Here is a 23,408-nt window from a genome sequence, read left to right on the forward strand (position 1 = left end):
ACATACATAACTCATATAGTACTATATCGTCAACGAACGTTAAGCATGCGGACCCTACGGATTCGAGAACTATGTAGACATGACCGAGACACCTCTCTGGTCAATAACTAATAGCGGGACCTGGATGCCCATATTGGCTCCTACATATTCTACGAAGATCTTTATCGGTCAGACCGCATAGCAACATACGTTGTTCCCTTTGTTATCGGTATGTTACTTGCCCGAGATTCGATCGTCGGTATCTCAATACCTAGTTCAATCTCGTTACCGGCAAGTCTCTTTACTCGTTCCGTAATACATCATCCCGCAACTAACTCATTAGTTGCAATGCTTGCAAGGCTTATAGTGATGTGCATTATCGAGTGGGTCCAGAGATACCTCTCCGACAATCGGAGTGACAAATCCTAATCTCGAAATACGCCAACCCAACAAGTACCTTTGGAGACACCTGTAGGGCACCTTTATAATCACACAGTTGCGTTGTGACGTTTGGTGGCACACAAAGTGTTCCTCCGATAAACGGGAGTTGCATAATCTCATAGTCATAGGAACATGTATAAGTCATGAAGAAAGCAATAGCAACAAACTAAACGATCAAGTGCTAAGCTAACGGAATGGGTCAAGTCAATCACATCATTCTCCTAATGATGTGATCCCGTTAATCAAATGACAACTCATGTATATGGTTAGGAAACTTAACCATCTTTGATCAACGAGCTAGTCAAGTAGAGGCATACTAGTGACACTCTATTTGTCTATGTATTCACACATGTATTATGTTTCCGGTTAATACAATTATAGCATGAATAATAAACATTTATCATGAAATAAGGAAATAAATAATAACTTTATTGTTGCCTCTAGGGCATATTTCCTTCAAGATGCAGATCTAATGATCGGAAATGATGGATAACAGACACACCAACATCACCAACTGGTATTTTATAGGAGTAGAGATATCAGTTGGACCACCCTGACCCAAATTCCTAGCTACGCCACTGGTCAGCGGTGTCATGTGGAAGCCATGGAGGAAGAAAGGGAGACTAGAGCTGGTTTTCTGGTTATCTTCTGTTTTTTCTTTGGATGTAGTGTTTGTGAAGCTCCCGTCGATGAAGGCAATTCACGGTTGTCGTGATGGAGGTGGCGGTGGTGCAGGACCCGCTCTTCATCGATGCCACTCCCCTGAAGTCGGCGCTACCTGGCGGTTTGTTTGGTTGCATGGATTCAGAGTGGTTTGAAGGGGATTAAGAGGAATTAAATTTCCAACAAGTCAAATCCTCTCTCTAGCACTTCCAAGACTTAATTAACACGCAGAACATGTGGTGTTTGTGCTGCCATTGGAATATACGAGTACTTGTATATACCGCGGAATGGACAACTGGTTTTCATATCTTGACTTATTGTTCGGTAATTCCTTCTCGTGAATAGGGCACGAATTGATTTTCCTTTCATTGCTTCGGGAAGAGAAAAACGATGTGAGTATCAGTTTTACGCTATACTACATCCGTCCTGGTTTATTGGTCCCCTTAGTACTTTGTGCCAAATTTTAACCATAAATTCAGTTAATAAAATGTTAATGCATGTCACAAACAATAATATCATTCAAAACTATGTTTAAATACGAATCCAACGATATAATTTTTTATAACATGCATTAACATTTTGTCAATTAAATCTATGTTCAAATTTTAGCACAAAATACGAAAATCATCAATAAATCAGGATGGAGGTAGTAGTATGTACTCCTACTGAACCATTCATAAGGCTGGTCATAGTAGGAGTAATTTAACAAGGATAAATTTGCCTATGTGACATGTAGTTAATGAGGAGAAAGGTGTTTAGAGTAACATAATATGTTAACATCACATAGCACTTCTCAAAGCAACAACTCTTTCGCTTTGGGTCTTTCGCGATAAAGGACGGGTCACACTTTTGGGCTGGCCTAATGGCGGCAAAGAAACAACTCTTTCGCTTTTGGTCTTTCGCGATAAAAGACGGGTTGAAGATTCGTTTCTGGGAAGACATCTGGCTAGGCAATGCCAGTCTCCGAGAACAATATCCAGCCTTGTACAACATTGCTCGCGATAAGAACAATACTATTGCGCAGGTGCTCAGCTCATCCCCGCCCAATATTTCGTTCAGGCGGGATTTGGTTGGCGCCCGACTTATGTCATGGCATAATCTCTTATCCGTCTGGATCTGATTAACCTGACGCAAGGCCGTGATGTATTTCGTTGGAACCTTACTACATCGGGGTCTTTCACGGTAGACTCTATGTATCGTGCGCTCACGCATTCTGAGGTACCGGAGAGCAATAACAAGAAAATCTGGAAGGCAAAGATTCCACTAAAAGTTAAAATATTCATGTGGTATCTTCGTAGAGGTGTTGTGCTAACCAAAGACAACCTTACACGACGCAACTAGCCAGGAAGTAAGAAGTGTTGTTTTTGTACTCATAACGAGACAATCAAACACCTCTTTTTTCAATGCAAGTTTGTGCATCCTACGTGGTCAGTCATCCAAATAGCGTCAAATTTGTATCCGTCCACAAGTGTTGCCAATATTTTTGGTCATTGGTTGGACGGTATTTCAAATAGATTCAAAACGCTAATAAGGGTGGGAGCGTACGCCTTACTATGGTCGCTTTGGCTATGTAGAAACGATTTGGTTTTTAATGACAAAAATGCTTCTTCTCTGCAGGTTATTTTCGTTGTACGCACTCGCTTCGTACGTGGTCTATAATACAACAATTTATGACACTACTTTATGTTACTCCCTACTATGAAGATAGTAATATAGATTAGTGTCATATACATACTAGTGTATGGTACTTCTCACTATGACTAGCCTAAGAACTGCGTGGAAATATTTGCACGGACTGCACAAAGCTTAGGTGATTTACTACAAAAACGTTGCACAAAACCACAAGAGAATTCAAACAAAAGGCATTGACTCCCGGCGCAGCATTCAATTCAAGAGCTACTGTCTAGTACTACTGATGGCACCACAGCTTTTCTTTGGGAAGGAAGAATTATGCCGTAACTGCAACTTGAGGAGCACTTGGCCTACGTGCAGCGTTGAAACCGCAGCACCTGCGAGGGTTACTTAAGAAGCACCGCATCTCACTGTCCATCACCGCCGACGTTTAACTTTTCTTAAACATGTAGCGACGTTACGATTACGATGTTATTTTACCGCTTGCTCTTTTCCGTCACTTTGCCGACGACGACATGTTGCTAAACCAACAACTGTATATGCGTATAATATGTGCAACTCGTGTAACCAAACTCAGATATCTTCCAATCACAGGTGGATCGCTTCCACCAAACTGCGGGGGAGCTCAGGGGCGCGTTAGAATCACAGGTGGTTGAGCCCTGCTACCACTCGCTTTTGGAACTAAAGGCCGGAGGGGAGCCCAAGTGGAACGGCCGCGGATCACACGGCTAGCTAGGTGGGAAGCTTCCCTTTCCCTTGGCGCCTTCCTGCCGTATCCAGTGCCCTCCTTGCATGCCAAGCGACTGGAACCGGCGACGACAGCGACGACGCCGGTAGATAGGATGGGGCTGGGCCATGGACGGCCGGAGGAGGAAGGTGGTCGGAGCCTGTTGCTGATTGGCAGCACATTCGCATCCGCCCACCGGCTGTCTGGCCTGCCCTTTAATTTGGCGCGCTCGATTATTAGGCTGGTCATAATGGGAATAACATACCTAGTAACATAAATGCCATATAAACAAAAATGATGAGATGACAAATAGTTAATGAGGAGAGAGATAAATAGAGTGATATAATATATTACCATCATATAGTGCTTCCCAATGCAAAATAAGTCTATAAAGTAATAAATGAAGACATCTATGTTATCACACATACAACACTATCAACTATGAGACTGCTCACAGTGGGGAGTAATATAGAGTAGTAACTTGTCGATGTTACTAGTCTATGTTACTACCTCCATAGTGGGTAGTAACATATGAGTGATATTATGAAAGAGTTCATTTATTAGGCTATAGACTCATTATGTCTTGAAATGTGTGATGTTACAGTAACTAACTAAGTTACCACAAACCCTTCTCTCCTCATTAATTAGCTGTCACATAAGCAATCTTGTATTGAAATGTGTGATGTTACTAGTTAAGTTACTTTCATTGTGACTAGTCTGAAGGCGACAATGTCATGGAACTGGCTGGGGAGATTCATGGATTTCAAGGCGGGCAGGTTGGTTGGTTGGGGGTGGGGGTTTAGCGTTGTGCTCGAACTGTTCATCCATCTTCTTTTCCGCAGCAAGTCTCCAAAGGAAGAGAAGGATACCCGACCCAACCTCATCGCCTCCTATGCTGCTTTACTTCCCTTTCAGATCCGATGGGTTGCTGCCCACTACACATGGCTGCAATGTGCACTGCTCCCGCGTGATCCTAGGCACTTGTATGGTCTCTCATTTTGGCGTGTGTATTTACACATACTTTCTTCGTTCTTCAAAAAGTGTACTTTCAACTTTTTTAAAAAGTCAAACTTTTTTATGTTTGACTGTATTTATACAATAATACATCAATATTTATGCCGTCAAATTAGTAACATTCAATTTACGATATAATATATTTTCATCATATACCTATTTGGTTTCACAAATATTGATATATTTTTGCATAAATTTGATCAAACTTTCAAACAGTTTGACTCTCCAACAAAGTTAAAAGTACACTCTTTCAAGAACGGAGGGAGTATACGCAGGACGACCATTCTTGGATTGTCACACGAGCGTGCAGGTTTTGTGCCCGGCACGGCGGCGTCCGGCGCTTTCGGTCGAGGGCGCTTTTCTGGTGATGAATCCGCGTCGTGAATCGTCCCAACTACTGCTACTTCAAAGTTGACACTACGTACATGAAAGGATTGTTGCAGGTCTGGCATTCCATTGCAGTTGACGCAAGAAACGCTGTTCCGTTCGCTTCTCCAGCAAATTGACACTGACCCATCCATGTGTCGTATTGTAAAACAAACTAGTAACTCTATTCTCTCCTTGATTAATATAATAGGCCAGTAACCGTCTTGATTCATTTCTCCAACAAATTGCCGTCGTCGTCATGCAAGAGTGAAACTACAAAGGAAAACGAACAGGGCAAAATATTCAGGCTAGCTGGAACACCTGTTTTTCATCAGCAGAGCGCATAATAAAAAGATCCAAGGAAATATCATGGCATTTTGCCGTACTGACTGCAGGGGAAGGTAGTGAATTGATTTTTTGACTAGATAGAGGATCACCTACGGAAAGTCGACGGCGTTTTCGATCAGCAAAGGGCTTACAAAGGCATTCATTTATACAGCTTGCCATGACAAGCAGATTTACGAAATCTTTGCACGAGTCGTGTACCTTCTACTTCTAGTCTGGTATTGACACGTTCAAGAATTGCATGCACGCAGTTGTATGATATCAGTGCAGTTCATGAAAGAAACACTGGTTAGTAATTTGCTTGATTCATTGCTCCAACAAATTGCCATTGTCATGCAAAGAAGCGAAACTACAGAGGAAAACAAACAGGGCAAAACATTCTGGCTAGCCCACAGTGCCGCAGAAACACAGGTTTTTCAACAGCAGAGCTGGGTAACAGGATTCAAGGAAAAATCTCATGGCCTTTTGTGGTGCCAATTGCAGGGTAAGCAGCGGAGAGTCGACGCCGTCTCGATTAGCAAAATAGGAGTCTAGGGCTTGACAAAGGCATTCATTTATACAGCCATGCCAAATAAAGTTACCAAATCTTTATGTGCAGCGTAATGCGGTGTTGTCCAAGTTATGTTGGCACTGCCTCGCCAACGGATGATGATGGGTCGACTTCAGCACTCTTACTGTCCTCAGAATCCATGAAACCTTGTTTGAAGCGATCATAATTTGTTGGCTCGTCTGGCTTGAATGGGCGCTCCCCTAGAACCCGGACCAGATCATCCTGATGGAGGACCTCCTTCTCAAGCAACAGCTCTGCAACTTGGGCAACTTTGTCCTTGTGCTTCCTTATCAGCTCAGTAGTGGTGTTGTAGGCCTTGGCAACCAATTCCCTCACCTCAGTGTCAATCATGGATGCTGTCTGCCCGCTATATGGCTTGTCCATTCCAAAACCATCATACCTTTGAGGGAAAGATAGGAGCCCAACCTTTTCACTGAAGCCATATACTGCAACCTGCTCGTAAGTCATTTTAGTAACTTTCTCCAGATCATTCTGAGCACCAGTCGAGATCTTCCCAATCAAAACCTGGGGAGGAAAAAACAATTATGCCACTCGCTAGTTTGCTACGACAACAAAACTCGGTTATACAAGCAAGGGATCTATGAGATGTTGTGTTACCTCCTCAGCGGCTCGGCCACCTAGGGTCATGCATGTCCTGTCAAAAAACTGTTCTTTTGTCATCAAAAGATTCTCACTTGGTACGTACTGGGCAAAGCCTAAAGCAGCTGTTCCACGAGGTACAATTGTAACTTTAAGGAGTGGCTCTGCATGCTCCAAAAACCATCCAGCAACAGCATGACCAGATTCATGGTAAGCAACGGTTCGACGCTCCAGTTTGCTAATGACCTACACACAGATCAATAAGTACATAGTTAAGAATATGGATACCAGTACCATATGTCCATTTATCTATAGTTCAATTAACAGTCACATCGTATCAAGAAAGGTATGCCTTCCACTAGCTGCATCCAGTGTTGGAGTATTATTTACACTGGACAGTAGATACAGCGAGATTAACTTAACTACTGGATTGGAGATAAATGGAATCTTACCGTATTTTTCTTCTCCAAGCCTCCAATTACCCTATCAATTGCAGATTCAAAATGCTGCATTGTAATCAGCTTCTCATCTCTTCTTGCAGTAATTAGAGCAGCCTCGTTACAGATATTGGCAATATCTGCTCCAGCAAATCCAGGTGTCAGCGCAGCTAATCTTTGTGAATAGAACGACGGCTCCTTATCCAGTTTTAGCTTTGCAAGGTAGATGCGGAATATTTGTTCACGGCCATTTATGTCTGGCCTATCAATACTTATCTGACGATCAAATCTTCCTGGTCTTAGCAAAGCCTTATCCAGGATGTCAGGTCTATTTGTGCCTGCAAGTACAACTACCCCAGCTGTTGTTCCAAACCCATCCATCTCTACAAGCAACTGATTCAACGTATTTTCACGCTCACTGTTCCCACCAGAATACCCTCCACGGCCTCTTGCACGACCAATTGCATCAATTTCATCAATAAATACAATACTAGGTGCACATTCCCGAGCTTCTTGAAATAAGCTTCTCACCCTGGATGGTCCAACACCAACAAACATTTCCAAGAAGTCTGAACCAGATATAGACAAGAAAGGTACACCAGACTCTCCAGCAGTAGCTTTAGCAAGGAGAGTCTTTCCTGTGCCAGGGGGTCCACAAAGAAGAGCACCCTTCGGTATTTTAGCTCCCAGTGCTTCATATTTGTCAGGATTTTTCAGGAAATGAACAAATTCCATGATTTCTTGTTTAGCTTCATCACAACCAGCTACATCCTTAAAGAAAACCTGCAGTATACCAAAAAAAAGGATTACTTGAGCTCAGCTTTGCTGTTGCTTTGCAATGATGAACCCAGTCAAAGCTCCTTTACTATACAATGGAAGCAAGAAATAATCTTCCAGATTACATCAAATTAGCGACGGAACAAAGCAGCAGACACAAAAACTAACCTTGTTTTTGGAGTTTTTATCCATCTTTGTCACTTGAGCTTTTCCAATACTGAAAATACTACGGCCTCCTTGCCCAGAACCACTACCAATACTAATCGACATCTTTCTCCCCACCACATATAGCAAGCCAACAATGAAAAGTGTCGGGGCAAACTTCATGATTTCCTGGAACCAGCTTATCTTATCAGCATAAATCACAGGGATGTAATCATGTCGATATATCCCCAATGCTTCCTGAGCCTCTTCTAACTTCTCTTCGAAAGAATCAACACTTCCAATGTTAAAGTAATACTTGTATTTGCTAGGAGCCTCTTGACCAGGAAGATGACTGGTAGTAATACTTGTATCATTATGCTGGTTTTGCTTGGTCGAGGGTGAACTTCTGACATGAACTTTTGCAACTGTCTTGTTTATAACAACGATGCGGTCAACTAACCCAGGTTCTAAAAGCTTGTTCTTAAATTCTTGAAAGCTTATCTGCAAGAGTTAGAAGCAAATGGGCCTTATGAGTTATAGTGGACTAGTAAAAGAAACTACATCCTGTATATCAAAAATGCAACAGATATGAAACTATCGATTAATAAAGATCTATCATATCAGGTGTTACCAGGACGGCAGGAGGTACAGTATCTTAGAGACTGAAAATAATAAAATATAAAGCGCATGGTAGCAATGCCATTAAGCAATATTAATAACTGGGGTAGTAAGATATGTCATCAGTTGTGAACTACTGGGGTGTATTTGTGGCAAGCTGCAAGGAATCGAATATTTGGGTGCGGCTATGAAGTTGCCTCTTTTCAGTAACATTAGTAACTGATAAACATTAGAGAAATACCATATACTAAGAACATCTAAAGGAAAAGCACATGTTTTCTCTACCTCTTAGCTAGATCACACCACCAATATTTTTTTCAAAAGAGTTTAATCATTTATACAACCACCTGGCACCACTCAACTGGATTCTGAAGCAATTTCCATATTCAAATAATGTACACACCACATTTAAATGAACCAACTCTTTTCAGATGTCTATGCAGAAGAGATCAGGTGACCAACACAATTAACCAAACTGGCAATGACTATTATTATTGTATAAACAGAGTACCTCCTTCTCCGATGAACCCGATAATGTTGCCAGTAATAGGCCAAGAAGGAATACAGGACCAATAGAGTCCTGGAATAGCTTCAGAAGTTTCTGCTGGACGTTTGGCTGACCACCTGAACTGGGTTCATCTGCATAGTGCACAGAGGAAGCAACAACATTAGTGCATGGCCCGGCACGCCAAGTTAAAAGGACCAAATGCACACAACCGCATGAAAAGCTGCAAACTTGCAGGCACATTTGTACATGTTCATGATGGCACACTCATTTTTTAGGAAAACTACAAGCAGATGTGGCACTTAACACTGAAAGACTAGCTAAAGCTATATCCTACTCCCTCCGTCCCATAATGTAAGACGTTTTTTGACTCAGTATAGTGTCAAAAAACGTCTTACATTATGAGTATATATCCCCTCTGCCCAAAAGGGCAAGACATGGGATCCAAGCAGTCAATTTTTTAAGACTTTGACCATTAGTATATGTGAAAGTATACATACTGGCTATATGAGGATAATGATGAAACTGGATTTGTCTTGCAAAATCCCTCAACTTTTTTTTCAAATGCACGGCAGAACCATTGCACATTCTATTAGGAGAAGCAGAAGGCAATAACAAGGCTATGTATAAGAGACAGGAAAATAGGTTCCATAGACAACTCCATGGATTTCCCAAACTACAAAAACACTGTGGAATGCAAACTCAGAATCAAAACATACTCTTCGATTCAGACTTGTTGCTCCCATCCCCTTTCGGCACCTCCTTCTCCTTGGGGAAATCTGAACCATCAAGGGGCGCATCATCAACACAGCCACCGACAAAGCGGATCAAAGGAACACCAAAACAGGGAAGAAAGCTTACTCTTTTTCGACTGGTCGGAGAACAGCCGCCGGGCCTGCGAGTTGGCGAGCAGGGACCTCCCGCCCCGGACCTTCCCGGCCCCGTTGGCCGCCGCAGCCCGGCTCCCCAGAGCGGACGTCAGGTAGCGACGCACGAGCCGCAGCCCGGCGCCCTCACCGCCGGGCAGCAGCGGCGACGGCGACGGCGAAGGCGAAGGCAGCGGCGCGCGGAACACGCCATGGCCCCCGAGCAGATAACCCTAGGGGGACCGAACATTGCACACCGTGAGCCGATGCACCCGGAGCCGCCGGAGAGAGAGAGAGAGAGAGAGAGAGAGAGAGAGAGAGAGAGAGAGACCTGGCGCGACCGGGAGGAGCGCGCGAGCGCGCGAGAGAGGGCGGAGAGGCTCATGGCGGCGGCGGCGAGGGCATGGGAGGGGGGCTGCGGCCTAGGGTTTCGGCCGCGCGATCGTACGACCGATTCTTCCTCTTTTCTCCTTTTCTCTCGCGGGTCGGTGCGGTCCGTGTGAAGTGTGAAGGACGGAGTGGCGAGACGAGACGAGACGACGGTTTGATTTGCGGCGGCGGAGGGCGACGGCGTCTCGTGTTTGTGGTCGGGCCAGGTGTACACGTGGCGGTGTTTAACGAGGTTGAGCGTTTTTGTTTTGGATTCTAGTTGTAGTTTACTCTTTGGCACCTGCTACAAATCAGGCGGATGATTTCCCCAGCTAGCCGTTCGATCCTGCATCGATGGCCGTTTGATCGAGTCACCACAGGCTTGGCCTTTCTTCTCTAATCCCCATCCATCTGATTCTGATACAGAGCAACGCCGCCTGATGCAAAGCAGGACAGCACCCCCCCCTGGCACCTTGCGTTGGCGACCTTGCGTCGGTGACCTCGCGTCACTGGAGCCGCCGTCAACTGCTGCATCGCAGCTCCAAGAGTCGTCGGCAACCGATGCATCACACCATCGAAGCCACCGGGTGCTGCTCCATAGCAACACCGAGCGTGGCGAAGAAACTTAGATGCATCGCCGACGAGCTCTGGCGAAGCTTCATTGACGCACCAGCGAAGCTTCATTGCAGCATCGCCTGCTGTCGTCGCAGCACTGGCGAAGCTCCATCGTAGCGCCGGTGCGGCAAAACCTACAGGGTGAGGGCAGCAGCTCGGCGAAGCTCCATTGCAGCGTCGGAGTTGCAACGCCATGGCCGGCCCGTCGCGGTCGTCGTCTCGGCACCGGCGAAGCTCCAGTGCAGCGCTGGAGTTGCAACCGCCATGGCCGTCGCAGTCATCATCACAGTGCCGACGATGCTCCAATGCAGCAGCGACGGGCGCGCGCGATGCTATGTCGTAGCGTCGGCAGCCACGGACGGAGGCGCTGATCAATTGCAGCACACCGTGCTCGCCTAGCTGATCTCCATGGATGTTGCTTTTTTGGAGAGGTAGCAGGGCAGTAGCAGTGTTGGGGCGGCCTATACGGCAACGGGTGACGGTGGTCAGCGACGAGGAGTTTGCAACGTGTCTTTTGGGAGAGGTAGCAGGGTAATAGCAGTCGTGTGTAACGGCGGCGGTGGTCGGAAGAGGTAGCACCACCGGAGGAAGAAGAAGGCCTGTGAGAAGAAAAACTTGTGGACGGGAGCTTTCCCGTGAAGATAATGCTACGAGAAGAAAGCGGTGGATGGGCCAGTAGAGGACGCGTGTCGTTCGCTCGAGGGGGCTTACAATCGAGTGAGATCATCCGGTTGTTTTTAAACATTTTCCTTACTCTTTTCCTTTTAACAGTGTGGACTCTGATTAGTGTGGTTCGGCTCGGCAGCCCAAGCCAGGGGACAAAAATCCGTGGCGACTATCAAAGCCCAAATGAACGATATCAAAGCCCACGTATAACTAGATCGACAGACGTTCCTAAAAGTAAAAACAAACTAGAACAAAAAGAACAAACAAACGGGCGCAGCCCATTTGCAAAGGTGTGTCTTTCTTGACCACAAACAAAAAAAGTGTGTTTTTCTGTCCATTTTCAGATTTTGTTAAAATATATGTAAATTACAATGAAGTCGGTAAAACAAGAATAAAAAATGCATGTATTATAAAAGGTATTCACACGTATACAAAAAAATGAAGTATTGAAGAAACATTCATGCATTTTAAAGATGTAAATGTATTTATAAAAAATATTCATGTAATTATAAAACATTCCATGTGCTTTAGAAATGGTTGTGTAATTTTTAAAAAGTAGTCATGTGCTACAAAAATAATTCACATATTATCAAAAAAATAAAAAAAATATTCATGTAATTATAAAAGTTTCCATATATTTAGAAATGGTTGTGTAATTTTAAAACAAGTATTCATGTGCTATAAAAAGAATTCACAGATTACAAAAATATAGTAAAATATTTTCAAAATATTCATGTAATTATAAAAGTTTCCATATACTTTAGAAATGGTTGTGTAATTTTTTTAAAATTATTCATGTGCTGTAAAAAGAATTCACAGTTTTTAAAAAATAGTAATATATTTTCCAAATATTCATGTAATTATAAAATTTTCCATATACTTTAGAAATGGTTGTGTAATTTTTAAAAGTATTCATGTGCTATAAAAAGAATTCACATATTTTTAAAATATAGTAAATATTTAAAAATATTCATGTATCTTAAGAAATGTTCACATATTTTGAAATATATTCATGTTACTAAATAGTATCTCTGTAAATTTAAAATGTTTTAATAATCATAAAAACATTCACGCACTTTTGCAAAATGTCCATGTAATTTGAAAAGGTGTTCACGTCTTTTTTGAAGTTCATGTAGTTTTAAAAGGCGTTCACTTGTTTTTGAAATGGGCATGTGTTTTCACAAAATATTTCTTTTAACAAAATGAAATATAAAGATGGAGAATTAAAACAAAAATGGTGGTCATTCCAGAATGCCGACACGAGTGTGATGGTTTTTTTTTAGAAGGAGTGTGATGGTCTTAGTAATTAACGGTTGCTTCCACGATGCAACAGGCCCGCCTTTTGATAACAAACCAACACCCATTCAAATAAGAAATTCCTGGTACCCATTATTGTCTAGAAGATTAGTTTCCACCAAGGGGCCACTTCTGTTTACAGTAAGGCTGGTCATAGTTGGAGTAACATAACATATCTTAAGACAAATTTGCTTATGTGGCATGGAGTTAATGAGGAGAGAGATACTTGTGGAAGCATAATATGTTACTGTAAGATAACACATCTCGAAGTAAAATTTAGTCTATATCTCAATTAATAAAGATTTGCATGTTATCATTCATATGTTATTACCCATTATAAAGGTAGTAACTTACACCAGCAACATATGCATGTTACTGGTCTAAGTTACTCCCCACTATGACCAGCCTAAGTTCTTCCCATCAAAATCTCTCTCTAAACTTAAGAGGGTCATATTATGTCTGGTCATTGTTGGGAAATTGATGTGAAGTTAAGGTGACAAAGTGTTCATTAAAGAGGCAAGAACATAGTAGTGCTACGTTGCCTTTGATTCCATCAAACATGGCTCCGTCATGCAAAGTAATTACCAAACGGATAGATTAGTCAGCCACCTAGCTGTCGGATTCATAGGAATCGAAGCCAACAGAGTAGTAGGAAGTGATCAATTAGTAACAGTAGCTAGTACAAGTACTAATCAACAGCACCGAGTTGATCGATTACATCGTTGACAGGAAAAACAAAAAATATATGGATTCTGATCGATAATGTCATAAGGCGTGATCGGCCAATTCCTACCGGAAAATCTGTTTGGAAATCACGGTGTTACCCTGAACGAGAGATAATAATATGTGCAGACAATTTTAGGACAAAATGCAGGTGTGTTTATGGTACCTTTTTTTTTTGCGGGGAGTGTTTATGGTACCTGATCGAATAATTTAATTGACACATTCAGGTATATAGTTTCTTGCCTTGAGAATACTTGTACCTTTGGGTGAGAGACAAATAAACAAAATAGATTGTGCGTTTGCTAATCTTTAAGGTAACTAGATTTCTCTTTCAGACGCAAGTTGAATCAATGCAGCCGGAGGATCAAACAGGGACGGCTCGGTGTCCTGGACAAGCCCTCTGTTGAAACAAGATGGGCTTTGGGCTCATATAAAAGTAATACTAGGACATGAGGGCTTCTTCAAAGGCCGGGAGCAACTAGTTAACGAGCCCTCCTTCGGGGGCCTCGCAACGATCAGCGCCACTTGGCGCGCTCTCAGCCATTCGCCACGTGTCGCGCTCTGGACACATCCTTCGATTTTATTTTATTTTTCCGCACGCGTTTTCGGCTTTTTAAACGGTTTTTTTGGGTTTTTTCGATGTTTTTGTTTTCCCCCGGTCTTCCTTAGCTTTTCGATGAAAAAAAATTTACGCGAAAAAAACGCATTTTTTTCTCTTTCGCGAAAGTCACGGTTTTTTTCCGCGAGAGGCACGGTTGTGCTTTAGCGAGAGTCACGACCGTGCCTTTCCGAAACGGAAAAAATGCGTTTTTTCCTTCTTTTTTTCTCTTTCGCGAGAGTCATGGTTTTGCTTCCGCGAGAGGCACGGTTGTGCTTTCGCGAGAGTCACGGCCGTGCCTCTCGGAAAAAGAAAAAACAAAATGTGTTTTCTATTTTTTTTCTTTCGCGAGAGTCACGGTTTTGCTTCCACGAGAGGCATGGTTGTGCTTTCGCGAGAGTCACAGCCGTGCCTCTCAGAAAGGAAAAAAAATACACGTTTTCTGTTTTTTTTCTTTCGCGAGAATCACGGTTTTGCTTCCGTGAGAGGCACGGTTGTGCTTTCGCGAGAGTCACGGCCGTGCCTCTCAGAAACGAGAAAAAAAAACGTGTTTTCTGTTTTTTTCCTTCCACGAGAGTCACGGTTTTACTTCCACGAAAGGCACGGGCGTGATTTTCGCGAGAGGCACAGGCGTGCCTCTTTCGGAAAGGGCAAAAAACCATGCTCCCGATTTCGGTTTTTTTGCCCGATTTTTTTCGTCCGGTTTTTTTGTGAAAAAAAAGTTCGTCAAAACCTATCAACATGGGATCTAGTTTTGAAGATCTCGACGCGAGGAATCCAATAGTGAAAACGGTTCGAGATTTGGAAGCACGGTTTAAAAGATAAAACGTTTTGAATAAATGGATCTACGAAAAAAGGGAAAACTTCCAGGTTGCGACAAGTGGCATGCTGCATGTGCGCCACTTGTCGCGACCTGGAAAAGTAGAGTGTTCTTTGCAACGAGTACTCCTTAATTAGTGATTTCGTCAAAGGCTCAAGGTAGACCCTCGAACCGCTCGATACGTCCAAACATCGTTGTCCGGACCGCGAAAGCCATCCCACACGGGCATGTATCGGTTCGTCGACGGTCCGGATATACTTTTCCCGAAAATCCGAGACAAACGTGGGGGACTTTGCTGGAGTTCGGACAACGGACATGTAGGACTCCGACGACCCCCGCCCACCCAATCCCCTTCCCGGATTCGGCGTCCCCATCCTTCCCATTTTCTCTCCTTCGTTCTTTCTCTTTTGCCTTCGCCGCCGCTCCACCACGCCGGCCGCCACGCAACACCGCTGTCAGAACTCTACGTCTCCGTCAACTCCAACGTTCCAGCCGGGCTCCACCCCGCTTCTCCTCCGTCACTGTTCAACCCATCTCCTCCGACCGCCCCGACAGGTGCCATCTACTCACATGCCCGGCGACTGTTCGATGAATTTCCGGAGTTAAAAAAGTTGTTCCTTCTTCTTTGAAGCAATGGATTCCGATTTGATTGAGCATCAGTGGGCAGTTAAAGGGGACAACAATGTTGGAATGTAATATTTGAACTTGTTTAAATTTGAACTGCTGCTACATGTGGCTATTTGAACGTCTGTACTCTATGTATGCAGCCATTTGATCTTCTGAACTCTATGTATGCGGCTATTTAAACGTGCGGGCTTTCAGAAAAATTAGGGAGGCCAGATGAATGCGGGCAGCATTGAATGTCGGCCTCCCGCATCCATGTTCGCGAACTGGTCCCCTCAATCCGCGGATGGATGCGGGAGAAAATTTACGAGTTGCCGTTGGAGATGCCCTGATGGAAAGTTTAGTTCCACCATGTTAGTGAACGAAAGTTGAGACCTCCTTACAAAGAGCTCTCTTCACATGTTACTAGAGTTTGAAAAGATAAGTGGTTCTCGCGCGATTCTACTCTGCAGCTCGCACATTGTGTTTCATAAACAAGGTGAGCTCATACCTATATCATGCGCAGCAGCGGAGGACTCCGGAGGGCAAGGTGTAGTAGCTGCCACACCTTGATTTGGTCCACTTGTCGCAACCCGGAAGTTTTTTTGGGCAAGGTGTTGCAACCCTAGACCGTGACTGACCACGATGAGGCAGACGATGGTAGACGGCGGCCAGTGAGGGCGACTATGGGGGTCGGGCAAGCGGGGCGGCTGGGTCGCTGGGAGATGTCGGATAGGGTGCAGATTGAAGGGGTGCACCGAGGCGCTGCGGGCGGCCGCTGTGGCTAGGGCCTAGCGAGCGACCGACCATGCAGTGGCGCAGACTCCGATGAGGGGCGGCACCAACTGTCGGCACTAGCAAAAGATGGAGAGGAAAGGGAAGAGGCAATCAAAGCCAATGAAGAAGGGCAGAAGTAGAGGTATATTTCTCTCAATATTAACAACTTGTATTATGCAATTGTAATTATTTTAATGAAAATTGGATGTTTGTGAATTGCGAATTTGATAAGATATTTTGAAGTGTGCATTGGTTTTTTATGGAAGACCATCATGGCTAGCTTTATTGATCATCAAATAAAGATACATCGTTTATGAGTTTGTTAACTAGACAATCGAGTGCGGTCAACTTACCCTGAAATCTGATTTCACGGGCCGTCCCCTGATGTTGTATCCACAAAAGGACCATAATTTGGCCATACGAACAGAGGATCATCCAACAAGGTACAAAAGAATTTATTACAATAACTAAACTTAGCTAGCACATGCGCCGCTTGATTTACGGATCTATTACAATGCTTAAACTTGACCTTCGCAATTGTTGCACCAACATCAATGCACTCCGAAAAAATAGCTGCTGTCGCGTCCCACCACCTTGTCCGTCCATTACAAAAGTTGATGGCATCTTGCGAGTCTGACTCAGCCTCAACCCGATGGAATCTCATATTATTAGCAAAAGCTAGACCATCTCATATTCTGGCCCGGACTATCGGCAGAGAGGTGGCTACCGTGGTCATCGTGGTGGTCGTGCTGGTGGTCGTGGTCGGTACCGCAGACAGCCTCCGCCACCGGTCGTTGTTGACCATTAGGATACTGATGTGGCGGCCGATCCCGTTCAGTCGACCGAACTGCCTAGCCAGGCGATGGAGGTAGTGACGGCTTTGGCCAACATGGAGGTTCCTTCTACTGGTATTTCTGCTGAGGCAGGTGACAGGTCGGAGTCTGAGAGAGCTTCCAAGTGGGCGCGTAAGAAGGAAAAAATGCTATGCTATCGATGTGGTGAGAAGGTTCACTTCATTGCTGAGTGCGTGGCGGAGCTGTGCGGTTCGTGTGGTAAGCCAGCACATGCCATGGGGGGCTGCCCGTTTCTGCGTGATCAGGTGCCAGCTCTTATGATGTATGGAGTATATTGTGCTGAGCTCATGTTCTTTGAGTCCCCGGCTGCGAGAGAGATTCCGGTAGCGACGCAGAGCTTGACTACTGGGATTGTCAAAGCTACCCAGGGGGTAGTTTCTGAGGCTCAAATTGTGCAGGGACTTCAGGAACTGGCCCAGGAGATTTTCAGTGGGAGCTTGTCCATATTGAAGATAGTTTCTTCAGGGTTGACTTCCCAACTATGGACGATTTGCAGAGGTTGCTGAGCTTTGGGTTGTGCAAGGTCCCTGGCACTAAATGCATTCTGGAATTTCATGAGTGGAAGAAGGTGAAGCCTAAGGGAAAGCCGCTCACTCAGGTGTGGCTGCGGTTTTCCGGCGCCCCCTCTGAGTCTTTGACAGATGTTCGAGTTGTGGCTAGTCTGGGTATAATGGTTGGAAAAACTGAGAAAGTGGATATGGCATTCACCCGCGCCCATGGGGTGGCCCGACTCTTAGTGGGTGTTCTGGACATTGAGTTTGTCCTGGACGTGGTCAACTGGACTTATATGGGAGAGGTGTTTCCTCTTGAGATTGAGTTTGAGGATACTGAGTTGTTTGCCGACGCGGTTAATGGGACTGATGTGGATATGCACGAGGGTGACGACAACGCAGGTGCTAGTGGGGATCCGACTGATGAGGCTGGATGAGAGAGGTCCAATGGATCGGGACCTGTTGCTCAGTTGCCCGGGGATGGGCCGGGGGTCAAGCCGGCCCCAGCTCCGTCGGTGCCGATGAGTACTTTGCAGTTTGGATCCTTTGAGCCAGCGTCTGCCCCTCCCAGACTTTGGAGCGACCGGGTGGAGTCTGATGATGTTTTTGAGTGCATGCTTCCGGTGTTGGAGCTTGATACTATTGATAGTCCTATGGCGGGAGGCTTGATAGGGACGCACTCGGCGACGACCTTGGTAGGGGGTGGGGAGTTGGAGCCTCAGGTGGTTTCGCTCTCCCCCGCCTCCCCAGTGGTCTCGGGCCGGGAGACGTTCTCTGTTTCGGAGGTTGTGCATGGGGGGAGTCCGAGGCAGGTGGCCGCGACCTCTCCTCCTCCTATCCTGGCGTCGGTGACGCCGATGACGCCGACGATGACCGGCCGTGGGGGAGACCGTCTGGGTCAGGTGGACTTGACTCCTTCTCCTACGATGGCGGTAACGACGGCCGCTCCTACAATGGTGCTTGCTGGGTGGGGGTCTGGGGCAGGTGGCCTCGACCCCTCATCCTTCTTCGGCAGTCAGGACAGCGACACCCTCAGGCTAGCGGGTTGCGGCGGGGGGAGTGTTCGGGCAGGCGGCGCCCGCACATCCCTCCCTCGGCTGCCCGTCCGTGGGGTCTGGGAGCCCTCCCCCGCCTCCTCCGGTATCCGTGGCTGATTCTTCAGCGCGAGGCTTTACTCGGGAGGAGGTCATTGCTTTTGGTGGGATCCCTGACCCGGTCTCTGCGGGGAGACGGATGAGTACTCGTCTCCAGGACCACCCGGAGGTTGATGACATGCAGCAGAGGTGCGCTATGAGGGCGGCCAAACTTCGTGACATTGAGGTCACCACTGGTATGTCAGTCAACATGTCTAATTCTATTTTGCATTTCTCTAATGATGAGATTATTAATAATGCCAACCAGTTAGGAGTTTCGCTAGGGAGTACTAGTAATGAAATTTCTAACTCGGTTAATGATCTCCTAGATTTGGAAGCGGAACGCGCTCTAGATATTATTTGAAACCTAGCAGCAGTAAAACCTATGAACGATGCAGAGATTGACGCATTAGGGGTAAGAGTGCTCGATAATTTGTGTGCGGATCTTGCACCATCCACTCTTGAATCTGAGGAAGAGGATGTAGTTCTAGAGGATGCAGTAGCAAGACCAACTGATCCCGGTTATGAGGACCGGATGGAGGACCACAATAAACCCAAGCGTAAGTGGAAGCGGAAGGTTTATGCGGCTTCCGCGGTTCGTAGGAGTGCTAGGATTCGAACGGCCAAAAAATTTCATGATGACCCATGAAAGGAATCTTTTGGAATTGCATAGGTCTAAAGGACTTGGCTAAAAGAAGGTTCCTTGCTGAGGCATCGATTAGATTTCATTGCTCTCTTTGAAACTGGTAGGGATAATTTTGCGCCCTAGTTTCTCAGTACTTTATCGGGTGGTGTTGATTTTGATTGGCATTGCCTTCCTCCACGAGGAAGATCGGGTGGGATCTTGCTTGGAGTGAGATGCGATTCACTAGAAGTTCGTAGTGTAGTGATGGGTGACTTCGCGGTTAAATTTCGGGTCAGGTCCAAAGCGGATGGGTTTAACTGGGCTCTGGTGGCGGTGTATGGTGTCGCACAACCCGAGCTTAAACCGGAGTTTTTGGCGGACCTTGTTCGAATTTGCGGATCCAAGCAGCTCCCAATTTTGGTTGGGGGTGACTTCATTATCAGTAGGAGGAGAGATGAAAAGAATAATGATAATTTTGATGGCAGATGGTCGTTTATGTTCGATACCATTATTGAAAGCTTGGATCTGAGAGAGATAGAGCTTTCCGGAATAAAGTTTACCTGGGCTAACGCTTTGCCAAACCTGACGTATGAGAAGCTAGATCGAGTTCTCGCGAGTGTCGAGTGGGAACAAAAGTTCCCTCTCATAACGGTCCAGGCTCTCTCGCGCGGAATCTCGGATCACACACCTTTATTCATGGACTCAGGTGAGCCAAACCACGTGGGAAACAAAAACACCTTTTCTTTCGAACTTGCATGGTTTGAACGAGAAGGCTTCCTGGATCTGGTAGCCGGGGAATGGGCTAAAGATAGGGATGAAAATGGAGTGGAAAGTTTCTGTTTTTCCGGAGGAAAAATGGAAACGGAGAGGAAATATGAAAACGGAAATGGAAATTTGCAAAACGGAAATGGAAATGGAATTTTTTATGCGGAAACAGAAACAAAAACGGAATGGTGTTTTTTGGTGGAACAGAAGTGGAAATGGAACTTTCTGTTTCCGTCAATATGGAATTTCTGTTTCTACTATGGGCCTATGGCCGCTTTGTAGCCCAACTACCAAACAACACACAATGAGTAGAATGAGCAGAATGGATCATTTGGGGGCCAAACACGTACTCAACTTGACCATATACAAAATTGTCATGTACTAATACAATACTATCCTATGTTGCTAACACAACCATATTATTTTGTAGACATGTTAACAATTCCATAATTTGTTTGTTTTTCATCTATATTTCTCTATTATTCAAGGGTGTTTTAAGTTCTGGTCAGCAAACCGTTTTGTTTCCGTGTCCACTCTGTATTCGCCCAGTGTCTGTTTCCGGTAGTATTTGTTTTTGTATTCGTTTTCGGGGTTTCTGTATTCGTTTTCGCTTCAACAAAAAAATATGAAAACAAATATGGTAGCACCCAGTTCCGTCCGTTTCTGCGCAGTTTTCATCCCTAGCTAAAGATGCAGGAGGCACGACCTCTGTCCAGCGTTGGCAGAACAAGATTAGGCATTTGAGAAGTTTCCTACGGGGATGAGCTAATCACCTTAGTGGGGTTTATAAAGTTGAAAAGGAAAGGCTCCTTTCTCTGATTCAGTCCCTAGATATAAAAGCCGAGTCCATGATTTTGCAATCTGCAGAGCTCCAGATTAAGCTCGATGCGGAGATGAGGTTGAAAGAACTTCTCCGCGAAGAAGAATTGAAGTGGGCATTGCGGGCTAAGGTCCGCAGAGTGGTCCAGGGGGATGCAAACACTCAATTCTTTCACTTGATTGCTAATGGCAAGCACAGAAAGAAGAGAATCTTTCAGCTTGAGCAAGATGAAGGAACGATTGTAGGGCAGGACAACCTGAAACTTTATATCACCGAATATTATAAACAGTTATTTGGACCTCCGGAGGATAGTTGTGTATCCCTCGATGAGTCCAGGATTGAGGATGTGCCTCAACTAACTGCTCGTGATAATGATATTCTGGTTGCCCCATTCTCGGAGAAGGAGGTGTTTGATGCTATAGCGCAGATGAAAAACAATAAGGCTCCCGGGCCTGATGGATTCCCGGTGGAGTTTTACAAGAGATGTTGGCACATTATTAAGGGGGATTTACTTCCAATGTTTCACGATCTTTTCTCTGGACGGCTTCAGTTATTTCACTTAAATTTTGGAACAATAACACTGGTTCCTAAGAAAATGGATGCTATGAGAATCGAGCAGTTTAGGCCGATCTGCCTTCTCAATGTTAGTTTCAAAATTTTCACCAAGGTTGGGACCAATCGGCTCACACAGATTGCACATTCTATGGTGCAGCATTCCCAAACTGCTTTCATGCCGGACAGAAACATCCTAGAAGGGGTGGTGGTCCTGCATGAAACGCTCCATGAAATCCACTCGAAAAAGTTGGATGGAGTCATCTTTAAGGTGGATTTTGAGAAAGCGTATGATAAAGTAAAATGACCATTCCTACAACATGCATTGCGTATGAAAGGCTTTGATGAAATCTGGCGACGCCAGGTAGAGTCATATACGCAAAAAGGGAGTGTTGGAATCAAAGTCAATGATGAGATCGGTCATTATTTCCAGACACAAAAGGGCCTGCGACAAGGGGATCCGATGTCCCCTATCTTGTTCAACATTGTAGTGGATATGTTGGCAATTCTAATAGGAAGGGCCAAGCAGGCTGGTCAAGTGGGTGGCCTGGTACCTCATCTAGTTTATGGAGGTGTGTCCATCCTCCAATACGCTGATGATACAATCATCTTTATGGAGCATGACTTGGAAAAAGCAAGAAATATGAAGCTAGTGTTATGCTTATTTGAACAATTGACCGGGTTAAAAATTAACTTTCACAAAAGCGAGTTGTTCTGCTTTGGTAGAGCCAACGATGAACAAGAGGCTTATAGGCAACTGTTCGGGTGTGATTTGGGGGCTTTGCCTTTCACCTACTTAGGAATACCAACCCACCATCGTAAGCTGACAAACACAGAGTGGAAGTGAATCGAGGATCGATTTGAAAAGAAACTGAGTTGCTGGAAGGGCAAGCTCATGTCGTACGGAGGCCGTTTAATTCTGATAAATTTGGTTCTCACGAGTATGCTTATGTTTCTTTTGTCGTTCTTCGAAGTCCCAGTTGGAGTTAGGAAAAGACTGGATTTCTATCGATCGCGTTTCTTCTGGCAGGGTGATGAGGTAAAAAGAAAATACTGGTTAGCCAAATGGGATATCATCTGTAGACCGAAAGACCAAGGGGGTCTTGGTATTGAGAATCTTAAAGTTAAGAACATATGTCTTCTCAGCAAGTGGTTGTGGAAGTTATCATGTGGGACTGACGCCACTTGGGCGCAAATCCTCCGTAGCAAGTATCTTCAAACCAAAACTCTGTCTCAGGTGACAGTAAGACCGACTGATTCACCCTTTTGGAAAGGGCTTATGAAAGTAAAGCTTTCCTTGTTTAATAGGACAAAGTTTATTGTTGGTGACGGTGCCAGTACGCGATTCTGGGAGGATACTTGGCTCGGAGAGGCACCCTTAGCAATCCAATACCCGTCTTTGTATCGCATAGTTCAAAGACGTGAGACTTTTGTTGCCACGGTATTAGAATCGATCCCCCCTTAATATTCAGTTCAGAAGGGCATTAGTGGGTAATCGTTGGGAAGAATGGCTGCATCTAGTAAGGAGACTGATGGACATTCAGCTTTCCCAACAACCAAATGAATTACGCTGGAAGCTTACTAGGTCTGGAGTTTTTACTGTTAAATCAATGTATGTTGATGCTATCAATTCAAGCTCGATCCCTAGTTCCAAACATGTTTGGGCTGTCAAAGTCCCTTTGAAAATCAAAGTGTTTATGTGGTTTCTCCATAAACAAGTTATTTTAACCAAGGACAACTTGACAAAGCGTAATTGGATAAGATCTACTAGGTGTAGCTTCTGTGATCGGGATGAGATGATTAAACACCTTTTTCTTGATTGCCCGCTAGCTAAAGTTTTATGGAGGACGATCCATATTGCCTTTAATATTACTCCACTGAGTTCAGTCAACATGTTATTTGGAACGTGGCTTAACGGGGTAGAGCCCGAGTTAGCGAGACATATTCGTGTAGGAGTCTGTGCCTTGGTGTGGGCGCTCTGGAATTGCAGAAATGATTTTCTTTTTAACAGGACAACACATATTCATTTTTTGCAGG

General features: G+C 44.9%; 1 protein-coding gene across 1 annotated transcript; it reads right to left on the bottom strand.

Moving 5' to 3' along the window:
• Window positions 1-5,437: 5,437 nt before the first annotated feature.
• On the bottom strand, window positions 5,438-10,204 carry LOC125545257 (ATP-dependent zinc metalloprotease FTSH 3, mitochondrial). The gene is made up of 8 exons (XM_048709148.2): window positions 9,996-10,204; window positions 9,660-9,897; window positions 9,518-9,577; window positions 8,805-8,932; window positions 7,700-8,176; window positions 6,770-7,537; window positions 6,336-6,563; window positions 5,438-6,242 (listed from the first exon to the last, which is right to left on the bottom strand). The coding sequence occupies exons 1-8, from the start codon at window positions 10,047-10,049 to the stop codon at window positions 5,787-5,789; spliced, it is 2,409 nt and encodes an 802-aa protein (XP_048565105.1). The 5' UTR covers window positions 10,050-10,204; the 3' UTR covers window positions 5,438-5,786.
• Window positions 10,205-23,408: the final 13,204 nt, after the last annotated feature.

This window comes from Triticum urartu, chromosome 3A (assembly GCF_056163025.1).
Source record: "Triticum urartu cultivar PI428250 chromosome 3A, HENAU_Tu73, whole genome shotgun sequence".
Taxonomy (NCBI): domain Eukaryota; kingdom Viridiplantae; phylum Streptophyta; class Magnoliopsida; order Poales; family Poaceae; genus Triticum; species Triticum urartu.